The sequence below is a fragment of the Aquila chrysaetos genome, chromosome 2, assembly GCF_900496995.4.
Source record: "Aquila chrysaetos chrysaetos chromosome 2, bAquChr1.4, whole genome shotgun sequence".
In the NCBI taxonomy this organism is placed as follows: Eukaryota; Metazoa; Chordata; class Aves; order Accipitriformes; family Accipitridae; genus Aquila; species Aquila chrysaetos.
The window spans coordinates 3,429,716-3,448,310 of NC_044005.1; the positions used below are offsets into that span (position 1 = coordinate 3,429,716).

The window sequence follows — 18,595 nt, forward strand, 5'->3', positions numbered from 1 at the left end:
GAGAGGAAATGGCCTCAAGCTGATGCAAGGGAGAGTTAGGTTAGATATTAGGAAAAATTTCTTTACTGAAAGGGTTGCCAGGTATTGGAACAGGCTGCCCAGGGAAGCGGTGGAGTCACCATCCCTGGAGATATTCAAAAAGCGAGTGGACAGGGTACTTAAGGACATGGTTTAGTGGGCATGGTTGATGGTTGGACTCGATGATCTTGAAGGTCTTTTCCAACCTAAATGATTCTATGATTCTATGATCTGGGTGTGGGTGCATCCCGGCTGTGCTGGGTCCCCCACCCATGCCCCCCCCCCGCGGGTGGGTGCCCGTGGGGGGGGGGTGTGGGGGTTGCCAGATGTCTCCCTACCTACCCGGGGTACCCCCGGACCTGCCCGCGCCTGGCCCACGCGTGTCCACGCCCGACGCCCCACGCGTGGGTGCCCCGAGTGCAGACGCCCGTGGGCGGGTGCCCCAGGGACCGCCGTGCCGTGCCGTGCCGTGCCGTGCCGTGCCACGCCGTAGCGGCGGGCGGGGATGCTGCTGCCGCCGCCGCCGCCGCCGGCTCCCCCGCCCGCCCCGCGCCACCGCGGCAGCCGCGCCAGACGCAGCGCGGCTCGGAGCGCGTACGGAACCTCCCGCAGCCGCCGCGGCCCGGGCAGCCCCTGCGCCCCGCCATGGCCCGGAACCGCCGGGAGAGGAGCAGCTGGGGTAGGCGGTGGAGGTGGGGGGGGAGCGGCTGGCGGGGCGGTGTGTGTGTGTGTGTGTGTGGGGATGCGGGAGGGTGCGAGCCCGGGCTGAGGCGGGCGGGCGCGCCCGCCCCGCGGCCGCGAACAATGCCGGGCCTGCGGCGGCCCGCGGCCCGTTCCCCGTTCCACGCCGGGGCGGGGGGACGCGCACGGCCCCGCCTGGGCCTGGGCCACCGGGCGGGGCGGTGGGCCTGGCGAGGAGGGAGGACGCGGGGGGGGGGGGGGGGCTCGGCCGCCCCGGGAAAGGGGGCTGAGGGGCCTGTAGGGGCGGAGGGCCGCCCTCGCCCCACTCCCTCCGTGGGTCCACACCGGCATCTTTTACCCCCCCCCCTCCCCCCAATCCCTTCTGGGGGTCTGGAGCCGGTGGCGGGGGTGTCCGGCTGCCCCTCCCTTGCTGCCTGCCTGCAGCATGGCCGGGTGTGTGGGGGGGGGGGGGGGGGGGGGGGGGAGCTGGGCTGGGGGTGCCCGTTGTGGCGCCTCGCCCCGTGGCTCGCCACAGCCCTCGGCCCGGCGTATGAGGGGCTCTGCGCCCCACACAGGGCCGGCCCCCCCCCCCCCCCCTCCGTGGGGAGCCCTCCGGCCTGCCCTGACCTCCCTCGTCCCCATCGCTGCTGTCCCCACAGCACCTGCCCTCAGTCCCAGGGTGGGCAGGGGATGTCCCCTCAAGCCGGGGGAGCAGGAGTCCTGCTCACCCCACCTTCTACCTTCGGACGGAGCCGCCGGCCTTCCCCCGCGGGTCGCTCCCGCAGACGTTTTTTTTTTTTTTCACATTTCTGGAGGCTGTAGGGCTTTGTTGGTGTGTCAGACCCTCCAGAGAGGGGCCATTTTAAATCCAACCCTTTACCAACCCCGCCTGGTAGCAGCATGGCCAGGGAGCCGAGCGGGGTCACGGCGAGGAAGAAGTTGTGCGGCGTCTTCCTCAAGGCTTCCCTTCTCCTCTGGAGCCGCCTGCCTGCGGCCGGCCTGGATCCGCCGGCAGCTGCAGCTTCCCGACGGGAGCCGAAGCTGGTCCCGCAGGTGGGCTGTGCCGAGCAAGCAAAGGGGCTCCTGGTGCCTTTCACCCTGTGTACAGCCAGGGCTGCGTCCAGCGCTCAGCGATGTATCGCTTTACCAGCTTCCACTGACGCGCCGTTTCCTAGAAAATCAGGTTTTATACAGCCATTTGCCGTTATTTGAGGCTGCCGAGGAGCGTAATTTGTCATTTCCCCCGAGTTTTATTACATGTGAACTCGCTCATCGGTGCTCACGGTATCCTGTCTCGTCAGGCAGAGCAGGTGAGCTGGGCTGTGATGTTTAGATACACAAATTACACTCTAATTTGTATAGATGAGTGTACTATTTCCCATGGTAATGATTAACAGTTCAGGGACATGTTTGCAGAAGCGTTCAGATAACGGAGTGTGTGATTTGAGTAAACGGAGTGGGTGGTGGTCTTTTTGCAAGAGAGCAGGGAGAAAATGAGCAATGCTCATTTGATCAGCGCCATTTTTAACTGTGACTCTTGACGAAGGTCGTTAGACCCTACAGTAAACTGGAGGGAAAACTTCCCAGTGAACGTGCTGACATTCTCAGCTTTGTCTCACAGAGCTGTCAGTCCCGTCTCTGTGTGTGTTGAGTATTGCACACACGTACACGTGCTGGTGCTTTCCCGTCAGATCTTGATAGCATGAGAAGAAAATGCAAATGATGGCAAAATGGATATAAATGGAGAAAACATCATCTTGGAAAGTATAGCCTTGGTCCAGCAAGACAATTAGGCACATCCCTCAGTCTAAACATGCTGCTAAGCCATACTCGAGTGAAATGTGATGTGTCACTGGTTTGATGAACTCTTCCTTAGATTCTCTAAGCTTTGCAAGAATCTGGAACCATCCATGGATCGAAGTGGACCTTTGTGGGATCAGCTGCCTTCTGCTGCAACCCATCCACAGGTCAAAATCATACCCTGTCTTCCACAGAGGTTTACCTATTCCTAGAATGATTTCCTGGCACTTTACCAGGCTGGTTGACATTGCAGCTAATAAATTAGAGACCAAAATGCCTGTATTTTTTACTAGGGGAAAAAAAAGCCCCCTTTAATAGAAGTGTGCATTTACACAATAGAAGCTCATTGCCCTGAAAGATGTGTTTACATCCAGTGACTGCAGCATTGTCTGGTGACATCAGTCCATGGGGTGACTCTTCCACTGCTACATTTTTCAGCCTAGCTGGTGAAGGAAGAGTCTCAAGGCTTTTAGTCAAACTAAGTCAGAAAGTCCTCGCTGTGTTCTAAAAATGGGCTTATGGGTCATTAAAAATATTACGCTATTTTGAAACGGATCAAACTTTGCCCTAGTTACTCTCTGGTTAGTCAGGCCTGAAAACAGGCAACCCTTCTCCCTCGTTTCATAAAAATAATTTGCTTTTTTGAAGATCACAGAGCAAATTAGGGTGAGTGAGTGTATGGCACCCAGAAGAAATTGCCTCCGGTCAGCTATCAAAGCTGGGTTACTGTCACATACGTACATCCCCGGGAGCTCGTGTAGGGGCGTGTAATGCATCAAGCGTAGGATTTAGCCCTGGGCACAAGGTCAGCATAAGGCTATGCATCATTTAAGTCTCTCTTACTGAACGTGCTAAGTGGTGCATAGACCTCCCAACTGCTGCTAGTTGCTGGATGAATGGCTGAGGGAGCTGCAGATGTGTAATTTTTTGTATAATTTTTTTGTAAGAGTAGGGGACCCCGCTTTTCCCAAAATAAGGATTGCTAGTCTAAATCCTGTGTTTGCCGTGGTGAAGTCCAGCCAGCTTGATGAAGGTTACACCAATGTTTTCCTGAAATTCTTTGTGCTTGGTAGTTGGCAGATGCTCAGCAGCCTGCTCCCCCTGATACAGTAAAGCTGTTAGAGACCTCTGCTCCCAGTCACTCATTTAAACAGCACATACTGAAACAAACTGTGTGAAATCTCTCATGTTTCCCATCATGGCCCATGTTGTAATCGGAATGACCCACTCATCAAGAATTCAGTTTCAAAACCACAAAAGCGATTACAGAGGTTATATATACTTCTTGGTCAGGATTTTCAAACTGGACGTGAAATTCGTGAGAGCTCTTAAAGGGGCCTGATTGCCAGGAAGGGCCGAGCAACTGTTTTGGTGAGAAGGGACTCCTGTCCAGCACAGGCCAGGCTGAGATCATCAATGCCACACTTTCCGACTGCACAGCAATGGGTTAAGCTGGAAAGAAAAGGATGATTTTGGTAGTCCTTTGGTTTTATTAACTAATAGTGCTAACATCCTTTCTGTTTGTCATTTGTTTTCTGACCTTTTATGGTGGATTTTCAGATTCCACTTACTGCCATTTCTTTGTGACTGAATGCTGGGAACCTCCTGAAAAGTGAAAGCTGAGATGTGTCAGACAGGCAGGCCTTTACACAAAAAGCCACTAGATATGAGAAGATTCACAACCAAATTACTAGCTTCTAAATGAGAAAAGAAAATGAAGTGTTGGGACTTGAAAGAAGAGACAAGACAACACTGCGAGCTAGAGGCCCAGATTGCTAAATGTGATGCTTGGTCTTTGTGCCTTCGGTTTTGAGGCAGCGGCATTGTACGAAGAATTTGAATAGCGTGGTCTGATCCATTGCAAGATGAACAGGAGCAAGATCAGCCTGCCTTTCCCCTTTTGGGGGAAGAACCGAGATGCCCTGAGCCTTCCTCGCGGCAGTGACATGGTGCCCTCGTCACGCTTCATGTTGCGTCCGTGCAGCGAGAGGCTTCGGCGTTGGCTGCCTGCCTGATTAACGGAAGGGGGAAGCGGCGTATGGAGTTGGTTGTATCCTGCTGCATTTTCTCTCCTAAGCCCATGGGTGAGAAACAGCACACATAAATATTGTTTAGGGCCTAGGTGATGTTCATAGGCAGCGGGCCTTATATTAACTCCTCTGCACCATTGACTGGAACTTTCTGCAGCCGGGGAGTGGGTCTGGTGCAGGTATCACCGCACTCCGGGAGGCACAAGATGTCCCAGGGATCACCTCCGAAAGTCACTTCAGTCTAGAGGGACCCCAGCTCCTTTGTTCCTGCCAGAAATGCTCACATTTGCTATCAGTTGAAGGAAGGTTAAGTGTTAAGGCGATAAACTAACTGAACACAAATTTCCCAAATGGGGTGGAGGCTCCAGAGGAGGCCCTGAACGCTGCCAAGCCAGTACAATGTATTTAAAGCGCTCTGTATACAGAAACATTTTCTCCAGAGTGTAATTGCCTTTCATGCTATATCCTAGGATTTCGTGGCACGTTTACCAAACTTTATTTTCAGGCAATTGTAACAACAAAAAGGGTAAAAATAATTTCGTGTCAGAAATGACTAAATCAAATACAGTTGGTGGAGGGAGGCTGGTTGCTGACAAACAGAGCGGATGAAGGACCATACAGAAAATGCATGCTGAGGGTGAAGTGAGAGTTTTGGAGACGTATTCTTGCAAGATGCATTTCAGTCATCTTGTCGCACCCGAGTCTGGCTAGGCTTGAATGTGAGTAAGTGAGCAGGCCCAGGATTTGTACCTGACAAATAGGTAATGGCCTTTTGGTAGCACTCTCTTACGACAGTCTTGACGAACACAGGTGGGAATAAGGTTGCCTCTGAGAGTCGCCTGCCTTGCCTTTGCGTGGACATAGCCATGTAACTGTCTAACGTGACCTGAAACTTCCTGAAAAACTTCTAGAAAAACCTCTGTCTGATCTGCTTTCTTCCCAAGGTAGTTGTGTGCCTGTGTCTCTAAAGCATGCTAATAATGAACTCAGCCTGAATTTCACAGCGGTAGGCATTGCTGCTGTGTCAGAGCCAGCTAAGGCACAGTAGCTTCATGTAAGTGGTAGTAGGTGTCGTCGTTAAAAAGTTGCACATTGGACTTTGGCATTTGAGATGTGTCTGTTGTAACAGACAGGTTTGGTGGCCGCTAATCATCCAAGCTCTTGTTTCTGTCAGCAGTCTTTTATGCAGGAAGGTCCCAAACCACTCGTGTTATCAGCGTAATCATTCATCTCCTTGTTTCGTCTGCCAAAGGGAAAAGGGGCTGAGTTGGCCACGCTGTAGCTGAAGCGGCTATGCTGCCAGCTGGATGACTCAGGGCTGGCGGGAAGAAGGTACATTCTACATCTTACCACAGCTCCAAAAAAAGCAAAGGATGAGTACCAAGCCTGGCAGCATTAGCCACCCTACTCAGCTCCCTGCTGCAAGCATCCTGGGGTGCAGAGAAGTGGGGTGCTCTCCTGGAGCACATGGGAGTGCAGGTTGCATTGGGAAGAGGTGTTAACACTGCTGTGCAGCTGGGGTAGAAGAGCTGACCCTGACTTTGGAGGGGATAGCTCGGGATCTCAAAGTGAGACCCCAAATGACTATTGAGCGTGGCCTTTTACCTGCCATTCTTGATTGTTGAAGGACAGGGCTAATTTTTTACATGACAGTTTTCTTCACCTGTTTTCTAAGCCATGCCCTGCAGCTCCTTGGGTGGAGATCTACATGGCGGGCTGTGTCCTTTACCCATCACTTCCGCAGGTGTCAAGAGCCTGCATTGCACCTTGGTTCACAGCAAAGCTGTGATTGCATCTGTACCTCCAGTCTGGGGAGGTGCAAGTGATTTCCTGCTTGGGCACGAGAAGGTCCGGCTCTGCCTTCCCGTTCACTGCTGCATTTCCCAGACCACCAGCTCCAGGCATAGGGAGACAGGCTGGGGCCCGAGGGCGGTACATGTGTACACGTGCCGCTTCAGAGGGGCTCGGTGGCTCTGGTTAGTGGGTGCTAGCGTTTCCCCTCCCTGGGTCTGGGGTCCTCTGACTCCGTGGGGGTGTCACAAATCCCAGCAGAGGTGTGAGCAGGGTGGAGGGAGGGTTGTGTGGCTGTGTGGTCAGCCGTGCCCTGGGTGTAGGAGGCGCAGGTAGGATGTAGAAGGGGGTGGTGAACGTGTGTGTGTTGTTAAACCCAGCTCAGGTGGCTTTCTGAGGGCTAGGAGCCCTCAGAGAGTGCGGTGCAGGGAGGATTGCAGATCAGTGATGGGTGTAAGAGAGGGCTTTACCCAGCCAGGCTTCCCTGCTTCGTCCTCTCAAAGACAGTGTCTCCCAGGAGCACCTCAGTCTAGACACCTTATGGCAGCCCTGCGCTGAGGGAATTTGCTAACTCATAGCTGTCCAGGCCAGGCTCCCACGGCGGTCTCAGTGCTTCGGGATGCAGCTGTGCCCTGCCGTGCATCCTTTCTGCAGGATCCTGTCTGATCCTTTGTGCAGGATTGATACAGGTTATTGCTCTACAAATCCCCTCTGCCCTGGCTGTCCGGTACATATGCTTAGCTTCAATGCTTTATTTCTCGTTTTTCCCTCATTAGCTGGATAAGATGCAGAGCTCTGCGCAAGCCTGTCTCCGAGAGAAGGAGAGGATGTCTGGTGCATGCTCAAAGCGATGCTGCCTTTCCCAGCCTCCTCAGAGCCTTGCTGATGATCGTTGGCTGGTTGTCGTACCGAGGGGGTAGTTCAGCATGAATAGAGTGAGCAGAACTCATGTCACAGCAGCAGCCGCGCTGAATGCGATAAGTGCAAGCGAGACTGCAGCTTGGAGAGAGATGTCTTTCTTTGCCAGTGCCATTTGCAGAGGGCAGATAAGCTTCCTGGAAGCTGAAGCTCTCTGGAGAACGTGCAGAGGGATCAAGCCTGACTGTAAGGTCTGTTCAGTGCTTGGCTCCTGGTATCGTTGGTGGCACTGTGATATGTTTATAATGTAGACAGCTGGGGTAAACACAGCTTCAGAAAGGATCCGCACAGCTATTGCTGCTGATCGAATTAATCCCTAGAGGGCTGCTGATAAGCAACCTAACCTGATCGATACACGGATGCTCAATTCCAGGGAAATAACAACAAGTTAAAGCTTCCCATCAAACCTCTATTTTCTCTCTTTGGTAGTTTCTGTTTTTCCATGCAGTAAAGTAATGTGGTTCCAAGACCCTCAGAATAGCAGCACTGCGTGACATCTGTGTATTTTAGCGCGGTGATCGGGGCCCAGGCTGCAGCCTCTACTTTTCATGGGCAGTGCTTAGATAGGTAAGGGTCCTGGGATCCAACCTGGGAGCACAAGAGCAGGGCTGGCAGATTGGCTTTCTCGGGGTCTGGTTAGGCAGGCTATGTTTGCACAGATGATGGGTCACAGCTCCGTTTCATTCTCTGGAATGAAATGTATTTATTGTGCAAACTCATTTAAGGAAAAAGCTGACTTTATTAATTGGTCTCTGGAAAGCAGTCAGCATTTCTGTGACCTGTTCTTCCATAGCTAAGGAAGAACAGGCTTAAGCAAGCACTCACCAAAGGTATGTTGCATAATTACTGACATGTAATTTATCTAATTTATTCTTCTGTAGGAGCTTAAATACATTAGACATCGGCTGTCAGTCTGTACACAGGCGCAACGTGAAATATGCTGTTTTAATTTATTTAATTTTAAGGAAAAATAAGTCCTAGAGCAGTTGAAGAATGCTTTATTTTTTCCTTAGACTCTATACAGTATGTCCTGTATTATGGGGCTGTCTGCATGAATTAGGCCATTTCCTTGCTGCTGTCTGACAGCCCAGTAAGTATGAATGCAAATTCTGATCTCCTTCACCTTTCCACTTTGAATCACCATATGGAAAAGAGACGTGGATTCCACTCCACTTTAGAGTCATGGAAATGAGCTGTTAGGAAATGGGGAAAAGGAACTGTATCCTGGCAATTTCTGAATGAGCAGCTTGAGAATTGACGTAATTGCAAGGCGCCGGGAGAGAGCCGACAGAAAGGAGGAGTCAAAAGTTAGAAAATAAGTGAAAACAAGAGTGTGTTTAGGAAAGCTTAGCTCTCCTTCCTTTCCTTTTTGGCCAGATGATGTTTTGCCATTGCCAGGTACAACTTCCTTCGGAGCAGGTAACTAATTTATGCTGGAAAGACCAATTAAAATAATTGATTTCCAGTAATGCGCAGCCATCTTATAAAATAATCTCTGGCTCTCCAATGCAACAGATAATCTAATAAACAGAACATGGAAGTTTCATCACATGGAAATAAATATGAAAGATAGTTTTGTCTACAGATGGCATACGAGAAAGAAGCAGAGATAACAGGGCTGAAATTAGTTCAGAGACCTGCTTAATATAACGCCTATTCTCCTGATATCTCCAATGAACTGGGAAATCAACATATCCTGCTCGTAATACTTTGTATTTTGCCCCTGTGTGGTGCAAACAGCCTGGCTTTCCTAGTGTTCAGGTGATGGAAGCAAGGACATCCCCTAGGAGATCACGGCCGCTTTGGACTGTTAGCTGTGTCTGGAGGCATCCTCCCAAAACCTGTCAATGTCTGCTAAAAAAAAAATATGCTCCTTACAGATTCTGATGTTTTGAAGAGACAACACAATCTCCTCTCCTCTGCACTTGTTGTCGCTCTTTCCAGCAGCTGAACTGGAGGGAGAGGAAAACCTGGGAGATGCCATCCAGGCACCAGCAGCAGGAGGAGGGAGAATCTGGCACCAACTCTCCCTCTGGTAGCAGGATGGGAGGGACTCTCCTCAGTTCCCTGCCATGGTGCTTGGATCCTTGACCAGGACTGGCAGTCCATTCAGCTCTCTGAGCTGGGGGCATCCGTGCTGCCTTTCCCTGTGCTTGAAGCCTGCAGACAGCAGGGTTTGTGCCCATCTTGGGCTCTGGCTGCAGCTCCCATTACTGCTAGTGTGGGACGAGTAAAATGCTGGTCCCCCTTGCCCTCTGTCTGTGTGCCTGGAGGTGGGACTTGTCTGGTCTGGGGAGGTGGCACAGCTATTTCACCTGCACCCCTGATGGCTTGGCTAGACTCAGAAATGCTTAGATTTAATCTGATTTACAAATTTTTTCCTGCCTGTGCCATGAGTCACATCCTATACAAGGATCTGTCCGCTGTCCTTTCTGTGCAGCTGTAAAAAGAAAAAAGAATTGGGCTCAGTTAGCTGAGCAGGGTGTTGGGAAACACCGCGGGAGAGGAGGTATTTCCTATCGTAGACTTTATATGGCACTTGCAGCATGGCAGTGCTTAAAAAGAGCACGCGAGCCTGTGGCCCTTTGGCACCTGTCCATACTTAACGTGTTGGGAAGATCTTAATGCTGGAAACGGTGTTTGGTGTGTGCAGCAAGAGGACTGACTGCTCGGAGGCCTTCGTTTTTCAAGTCATTTGGCGATGTGTGCCTGGATCCTAGGTCCATGTATTTGAAACAGGAAGTTTTTTTTTTCCTGGAGGCCCCTAAGCAGTGACACGGGGCAGGGGATGGTGTTTGAAGGGAGTTTGGTGCTGCTGGTCCCCGGCTGCTGCAGTCTGGTGGAGAATCTAGCTTTTCACAGCGTTTGGGACTTTTGTTTTGCTAAAAAACCTCCAAGCATTGGGAAGAAAAGATCTTTGTCTTTCAACTGTGAGCAAAGAAGGCTTGTAGTATATGTCCGAGAGCCACCAGAAATCCCCTAGCAACCGATATTTCATTGCAGGATCGTAGGAAATCAGAAACTCATACAAAAGCACTGCTGTTATTTAAAATATGAAGTTGCTGCTAGAGGCTTCTTTATAAAGAGGCCCAGAATGGGCAAACCCTATTCCTCTTGGTATTTATAGCTTGCCTTTTAGCATGTGCACACATAGTCCTTGTGCTTTGAAACAGCTGGGACTGGCTGAAAACTGGGTCCTCAAGGTCAGGGTCTGAAACAGAGACCGAGGAGGTTTAACTTGAGGCTACCACGTTTGGAAAGTTGCAGCCTGAGCCAACAAACCGGGAAGCTTTTGTAGAAATGTGGGGGAACTTTCCATCACGCTCCCTTCCCTGCTGGCGAGATTTCACATGGCTCTAGGTGAGCTGACTGGCATGATTAATCACCCTCAGCATCTCTTTCCTGTGCTGGGAAGTTTGGACACAGCAAAAGGAAAATTACTGGAGCTGGCCTGCTCTTTGCAAACCCCAAGGCTGCAGCATCTGTAGATGGCAGGTCTTAAAACGCATCTGTCTCCCATATTGCGGCAGGTACACAAAGCAGCCCAAACGGACCATGAGGCCATTAACAGCTGTAATCGTCTCAGCCGCGTTGGCCTGGAGGATCATGCGGGTGATACGTATCTGTCTGGCACGCTGCCATTGCCGAGCGTGGATGCAGTGACCGAATCCTGGGTGCCTGCCCGTCCCCTCCAAAGGCTCCTGCTGCAGCATTGTGCTTGTCACTTCTCCCCTGTCCTGGTGGGGAGATGACACCCTCTTGTAAGGCCGTATGAACAATACACAGCCTGGGCAGCACTCGCCTCTGTGCCGGCGAGCAGCTCCGCAGGGAACCTTGCCATTTTGAAGTGGGAAAGTGAGCAGTGCCTGTGCTTTGCATATTCTTTCCACTTGGGGGTGAAGAAGTGGCTTTTATCAGGATGGGCACGTGTCTTCGTGGCCTGGTTCCTGCTGGGGCTGTCTCAGGGGAGGCTGTTGATGGGGCCGATGGCAGAAGCAGCAGATTACACTTTGAGCATTAGTGCAGACTGCAGATGGAGCAGGACTCTGCTGTTGCTACAGAAACAGCAGTCGCACAGGATGCATAAAGGCAGCATCCTTTGATAGAGACATGAGGTACTTAGACACCTCAGCTTGAACGCTGCATCCATTTTTGAGACAGCCTTCAGAAAAGGCTTGGTGGGGAGAGTCCAGAGGGGAGCAGTTAGCTGCCTAGACAATGTGGTAGCAAGGGATGATCGAGGGGCTTGAACTTCTCTTTTCTAGCAGAGAAAAAGCTAAGGGGGAGGTGTTACGGCAGTCTTTGTGTATGTAAGAAGTTGTTGCAGGCAAGAAGAGGGTGATCTGTTCTCCACATCAACTCTTGTAAGACAAAAACTAATGGGTGTGTTTTGTCAAGGGAGATTCCAGCAGGGAACTGTCTGCCTGCAGGGAGCACATGGACGGATGGCTCCAAAGTGGCATGGAGTCTCCATCGAGGTGTCTGAGGACAGGTTCAACAGACATCTGCTCTGAACGATGCTGTTTTGGGGTGGATATTTGGGCTAGCTGGCTTGTTACCACCCTGTCCAGCCGTGCCGTCTGTGATTCTGCACTTTGCAGAAGAAGGAACTTAACAGCTCTTGTTTAACTTGTTTACACAGGTAGTTTTGCAGAGAAGACTTACGAGTGGAGCTCAGAGGAGGAGGAGTCTGTGAGAAAGGCAGGACCAGTGCAAGTCCTCATTGTCAAAGATGACCATTCCTTTGAATTGGATGAAGCTGCACTGAACCGCATCCTCCTGTCAGAGGCTGTCAGAGATAAAGAGGTCGTGGCTGTGTCCGTTGCTGGAGCTTTTAGAAAAGGAAAATCATTCCTGATGGACTTCATGCTGCGGTACATGTACAATAAGGTATGGCGCCAGCTCAGGTGGCTCTTCCCAGGGGTATGGTGCTGCTGCTCATTGCTCCCATGTACCACCCAGGGATGAGCTGGACAAGACGCTGGCTTGGTGCTCTAGGAATGCTCAAGCCTCTCATTAGCGTGGGCTTCACAAAATGAAATAGAGCAGATCCTTCCACAGCCCTGTGCACCAGTGGGTCTCTAATGGACTCTTGACTTCGGAGCAGAGATGTTCACATTTGCTGCTGTGTAGGAAACCTGTCTTATAGGGGCTGCCCCCCTCCAGCACTGGGATGGAGGCAGCACAGAGGAAAAGTGTAAAACCAAAGTGAGATGAGAACTCCAGCAACTTCTTCTGTTCCTACCTGCAGGAAGCAGTAGACTGGGTTGGAGATTACAACGAGCCTCTGACTGGTTTCTCCTGGAGGGGAGGGTCTGAGCGGGAGACAACTGGCATTCAGATATGGAGCGAGGTTTTCCTGGTGGACAAGCCCGATGGTAAAAAGGTGTGTGCTTCTTTGTTGCATAGCTGTCTGTTGTTGGTCAGCTCATTTTTCTCTTCCAGCTTTTGTAAGACTCTCCTGCCTTGTCATAGGTGGCTCAAATCCCTGTGCAAGTTTAAAGAAGGTCTTCAATACCATATCCCTATTTTAGCATGAGTGGGTTTAATGCAGTGAGTTGATATGATGTCTAGGTGTCTCTGATATGCTCTCTAGGTGTCCCTCTAACCTTGGGCATCCCAGAGTTTATTTCTCTGCTCTTCCCAGGGATCTTGAATCTGAGGTCGTTGCAAACTACTCCCCTTTCCTAAAGCAGTAGCTGTAAAATGAGTGTCTTCATTAAGGGTGGTCAAATACAATGCAAACTGGCTTTTGGGGCATCCTGCAAATTCAACTTATAGCCAGGAATATTTGTATTCATCTACTCTTTAACGAAGAACCCAACACCAAAGTGACACTGAATTATTCATGGTGTGATTTCTGATACTGTCTGAATGTGGTTTGGGTTAAGGAGGGGTGATATGCTGCCATGTTTGGCTTCTGTGACATAAAGCTAATGCAGACTTGGGAAAAGACCCATCTGCACTGACAGTGAGTGTTTGAGGAGAAAGTGGTTTCCTCCTCTGTGTTGCATAGCATTCATTTTGCTGCCTGCTGGAGTCATCATGCTGTGAAGAGCGACTGGGGATGCTCTTTTCCTTTGTCCTCCACCAATTATAAATCTGAGGCAGGAGCAATGAGATTCCCAGCACAATAATGCAGCTGACATTCACCTCCCCACCACCCCTTTAGCATTTGGGAGTGACTTTGCTTGGGTGCAGATGCTGAACAGGTGCATCTAAGCTGACGTAGAGCTTTCTGCCTCTCAGGTTGCAGTGTTGCTGATGGACACTCAGGGGACCTTTGACAGCCAGTCCACCCTGCGGGATTCAGCCACCGTGTTTGCCCTTAGCACAATGATCAGCTCGATACAGGTAAGAAGGGGGATGTCTCCAGGAATCACTTCCTAAAAGGTGGTGGCAAAAAACTAGTGGCTTGGCACCAGCCTCACACAGCAGCTAGCCAGGGCCTCTGATGGGAGAGACAAAGGCCAGCATGTTTGCTGCACTGAGTGCAGGATTCATGCATGACTCCATCATCACAGGGAACAGTCTCATCTCCTCATCTCACCCCAAGAACAGGGGCAGCAGTAGATGCACCCCTTTGCTTCCAGCTACCAAAGAGGAAAGGACCTTGGTCTGGGGAACTGTTTGTGCATTTGTCTCAGTGCTGCTGGAGAAGCTTCTGGGCTGGAGTTGTTCACAGACCAGGTGGTTACGGCATAGCCTGCTAGGGCTTCCCTTCCTACTGTCTGGCCTTTGCTCTTGGAGGACAGTGTGAATGGGATGGAAGCTGTGTCTTGGTACAGAGCTCAGCACGTCACAAAAATGGGGAAGAAGGAACATCATTTGGACCTAACAGGCTTCCAGGCTGGCGCATGACAGCCGTTGCTGCTCCCATGCTGGAGTGTTTTGCTGCACAGGGAGCAGCAGTGCCTGTCTGACTGACAGTGTGAGTCTGTCCAGCAGTACAGCTGTGCTTGGGGCCTGTCTTATACTAGCACCATGGGCCAGCTGGGACTTAGGCTGTGTCCCTATGGTAATGTCATAGGCTTTAACCACACCGACCCACACATTGGCTCGAAGGACAGGCCATTCTGAGTGCTCTGAAGTTTTTGTTTTTAAATGCAGGTTTACAACTTGTCGCAGAACGTGCAGGAGGATGATCTGCAGCACTTGCAGGTGAGACCCTTGTCCCTGCTGCTCCACATCACTGAGGTGCCTGTATTACTCTCTGCACCGGCAAGCTGCGTTGCTCTGGAAAGGCACTTTCGCATTCATAGCCACAAAATATTTTTCAGTTTCCCAGCTCTCATTTTGGTTCATGGGCAGGGAGGAACAGTCACTTGGTTTGAAACCTGTCTTGCCTACGCTCTCGTAGTGTGGCTTCTCGGGGCCTGGGTCCTTTGGCAGGGCAGTCAGTGGGACATTTGCCAGGAGGGACTGTTCCTGTCTCTGGGGCACATGTCTTCCTTGAGGCTGATCACCTGTGGAGCTGGAAGGGGTCCACGGCTGTGCTACGTGCTGCAGTGGGTGGCTGGAGGGCACGGAGAGGCTGAAAAAACCAAGGCTGTTAAGTCAGGAGACAAAAGTGACTGAGAGGGGAGGTGGTAATGGTCTTCAGCTGTGTACAAGGTTGCTGCAGAGTGGAGAGCATTATCTTTTTTTATGTCCGCAGTGCACAGGACCAGTTGTTATGGGTGGTGCTGCAGCCAGAGAGGATTAAGTTGACTTTCTAATGGTGAGGTTAGAGGAACATCAAACAGGCTGCATAGGGCAGGTGTAGAGTACCCATCACAGACCATCTCGGTGTGGCGCACCCATCGCTGGTCCGCCAGGAAGTTTGGATACAGTTCATGCTGGCCTGCATGTCCTTCCATGGGATTATACTGGGATTCCTCAGTGAGCAGAGACCCATCGGAGGCCAGGACTGACCCATGGGGCTGGAAACATGCTATGACTTGTAGCAAGGGGCTAAAGTGACTGGTAATAGGGAGGGATCCAGGGTAGTTAACCATGTATTGGCTGTACTCCTGCTGCTGTGAGCATCCGTCCGCTGTTCCCTGAGTAGGGGCAGTGAAAGTGCTCATTTGACTGAAGTGACGGGGAAGCTGAAGCTGAAGGCAGAGGTTGCACTGATCACACTCTAGGGCAGGATCTTTGCATCGTTAGGAGAAGCCCAAAGAATTTGGGAACTGGTTTATAAGCCTGGGTATTGACATCTGGTGCTGGCTCAATACAAATGACCCCTAAGGGTAATGACTGTTGAAGACAAGCAGCTAATGGGATTTTTGTGGCACAGGTGTCCTGCCCATTTCCTGGTATTACCTCTAGCTTTCTCTTCTGTTTAGGTGATTGATTGATTCATGAGGTAGGTTTTTGCAGGACCTTAAGAAAAAGGAAAGAAAAGCAAAAGTCCAGCTGGAAAAGTCAGCATTTGAAGACTTCTGTATTATTTCAGTCAGTAAATATTTTTAACAATAATGCCTTTTTAACATTGAACTTATCCAATGCAACTCTGATCTTTCACTTTGGATTTTAAGCCATTATTGTTTAACATGTTGACCCATTTCTAGGCATCTGTGAAATACATTATTGTGCCTTCAGTTAGAAATTACAGTCCAGAGAGACTGGAGAGCCTTCAAATCTTGCTGGTAGGCTGATCTTACAGTCTTTGCACAGTGGGGGTTTGCAGGGAAAGTACTTATTTCTGAATTCATTTCCGCTTCTTCCCAGAGTGTTTAAAGAGAGCAGGGCTCCGGCAGTCCCCTGTAGCACGTAAAGTTTCTGGTTGGTAGGAAAGCAACAGTAAGCAGCTGATTTGAGCCGTTTTTCACAGATTTAGCAGCCAAAAATTCTAGGCTGAGATCTTTCATGTGAGGTCTCAGCATAGTGATTGTCCGTAACAGCTTCGTGTGCCTCTCAGATGGGAACCAAAAGCACACAGCCAGCCAGATTCTGTTCCAGCTCTGCAAATGGTCCTGTTAGCCCAGAGTCAACAACTGTCCCTTGCTTCTTGTGCCTGTGTGGCCTACAGCCGTCTGCCTGGCCGTGCAGACTGACGAGCTAACAGTCCTGTTGTTCTCTGCTTCTCTTTCCAGCTTTTCACTGAGTACGGCCGGCTGGCCATGGAGGAGACATTCCTGAAACCTTTCCAGGTGAGTCCGAGGGTCCTGGCCAGCACACGTCCCCTCCGCCGGAGGTGGCTTGGCCCCGAGCCGGTTGGCTTCACCACGAGGTGTCACTGCAGTTTGCAGGACGGGAGGAGATGGAGATGCCTGGGGACCAGCTCAGCTGCGGAAGGAGAGGCTTTGTGCTTCTTTTACCCCCAAAGAGGCTTCCAAATACATCCAACATCCCTCTTTCTTTCCTCTCTGAACCCTTGCCATCCCGAGAGCTCTGCCCTGTCCTGCCAGATGTCCTGCCGGGCTTGGAAAGCAGTCAGGTTTTGCAGCAGGTTTGTCATGCTGCCTACCCGGGGACTCTGCCCAGCCTTTGCTCTGAGGGGTTTGAACCCACCTGCTCCGGGAATCCCTGCTCCTGGCAAAATGAAAGGATGAGGATTAGCTCAGAGCTCTTGTGAGTGACAGCAGGGCTGTGGGAAGGCTCGGTTTAAGTGGGGTTTTAACTTCAAATAAGTGACATCTGTTCACCCCGCTGCATCCCAACTTGTGAAAAGCTGGCATTCAAAAAAGGGAGAGCGTCGGGCTGACGCCAGCTTGCTCTGGACACCAGATCTGTGAGCAGCTCCAGGGCTGGCAGGATAGTTGGCTATGACAGCCCCTTCCAGTAGGAAAGTGAATATGAACAAAAAGAGACAAAGCAGAAGGTAGGGGGGCAGAAGGTACCCATGACATGGCTGTGGCAGCTCACTAAAGCTCCAGTCCTTTAACAGATCGAGTTGTGATTTTGTATGGCTTTGATTATGGCTGCACTGAATCCTGTGCACCTGGGAGGCTGGGAAGGTGGTTGAACAGGTTTCAAAGCTTTCAGGGGTCTGTGGGACCAGGTGTGAGCCAGGTCCTAAGGGGATGGAGGGAGCGATGCTGTGAGGTCCCCACACATCCTCATGCTGCAGTGGAGCTGCAGGGCTCATTGCATGATCAGGCTGGTAAATAGAAGGAAAACACCTTCTGTGGGGCTCTGGCCTTATCCTGTACAAGTTGTTCCTTTAATCAGACGCGCTTTGGCAGTCCCGATGGCTTGGTCCAACTTCCAGCTGGCATCCACAGTAGGTTAGGTGGTAGCTGGATGGGGGTTTGTGAGCTTTCCGAAGTGGAAAACAACAGAGAGCAAAACATGCTGTAAAAATGCAAATAGCAATTGGGAACGGGTTACAGCTATTTTACTTTTGCCTTCCAACATAAAAAGAGAATTGCCGTCCTCACCACCATCCTGGAAGGCCTAAGGGGTTTATAGGGTGTCTGTGGTCAGGAAGTGGAAATAAAATTAAAAGGTTAAAAAATACAACAAATGGACAAATTGAGATTTTGGGGAGCTTTGAGGATATATCGGATGCTGGCATGGGCAGATGACTGATGAACAATGTTAGAAAGCTACCAGTAGAAACACACTACTTGTAGTAGCAAGAGCTAGGAGAAAACTGTAACATGGTACAGAAAAAAGCCAGACGTTAAATAAATATTTCTATTCCTTATTTAAAAACTATCAGGATAATGTAGCCAAATATTTCAGTGAAAGTGAAATACTTCCTACTCCATCAGTAAAAAGGAGGCTGTAAGGGGAAACTTTTAAATATGCTTAAGTCATTAGGACTGGATAATAGGCTCTGATTTTACCAAAGACCATAATCGCTGTCAAGTCGCACAGTTTTGTGCATAGCAAGTCTTGTCAAACAATCCCATTATCAATTTTTAAAACACCATGAGTTCAGTTGATAAAGGTAACTATCACCATGATATGTTGCCTTCTGTAAGCCTTATCTCCCTATGATGCTGATTAAAAGCAAATGAACAACATACCAAGTCAGCATTGTCTGTTTTAATCCATCGTAAATGGATTAAAAACTCATTAACTGATAGATGACAGAGCACGCTGAACTAATTTTAACAGGGAATCATCATCCTTCAGAAGTGTTTCCTCGGGGCTCCCCCCAGGATGTCTCTTGATTCACTGTCATCTTCATTAATGATCTGGGGAAAAATACCAAATGACTGCACGTAATCCTTGCGAATGTGATAAAGTTTGGTGGAAGGATTGATGGCGATGTGGCCAGGTGAGCAATGGAGATCTTCTTTCCACATTGCAAAATGGGCTTGTTCCTGCAAAGCACATTTTTAAAGACAGCCAAGCGTTTTGATTAGGAAGCAGAAGGGCAATGGTAAATAAACTGCTTTTCCAGTGGGGAGGATGAAGCA

At 50.4% G+C, this 18,595-nt stretch overlaps 1 protein-coding gene and 1 long non-coding RNA gene across 4 annotated transcripts in view; one reads left to right on the forward strand and one right to left on the reverse strand.

The window, feature by feature from the left end:
• The first annotated feature begins 504 nt into the window (after nucleotides 1–504).
• Nucleotides 505–18,595, forward strand: part of ATL1 (atlastin GTPase 1) — a 32,999-nt gene continuing 14,908 nt past the window's right edge. For 2 of the 3 annotated variants that reach the window (XM_030036056.2, XM_030036071.2), the window contains exons 1-6: nucleotides 4,523–4,583; nucleotides 11,881–12,128; nucleotides 12,490–12,624; nucleotides 13,488–13,592; nucleotides 14,349–14,399; nucleotides 16,319–16,375. In XM_030036056.2, coding sequence (XP_029891916.2) covers nucleotides 4,538–4,583; nucleotides 11,881–12,128; nucleotides 12,490–12,624; nucleotides 13,488–13,592; nucleotides 14,349–14,399; nucleotides 16,319–16,375 — 642 coding nt within the window. In that variant the 5' untranslated portion in view covers nucleotides 4,523–4,537. Of the gene's footprint in view, nucleotides 698–4,522; nucleotides 4,584–11,880; nucleotides 12,129–12,489; nucleotides 12,625–13,487; nucleotides 13,593–14,348; nucleotides 14,400–16,318; nucleotides 16,376–18,595 lie in introns of those variants that run through there. The other variant, XM_030036065.2, reaches the window with a different exon arrangement.
• Nucleotides 1,503–2,149, reverse strand: LOC115350441. Its single transcript, XR_003926437.2, has 2 exons — nucleotides 1,957–2,149; nucleotides 1,503–1,870 (listed from the first exon to the last, which is right to left on the reverse strand). It is a non-coding gene; the product is annotated as an uncharacterized LOC115350441 (long non-coding RNA).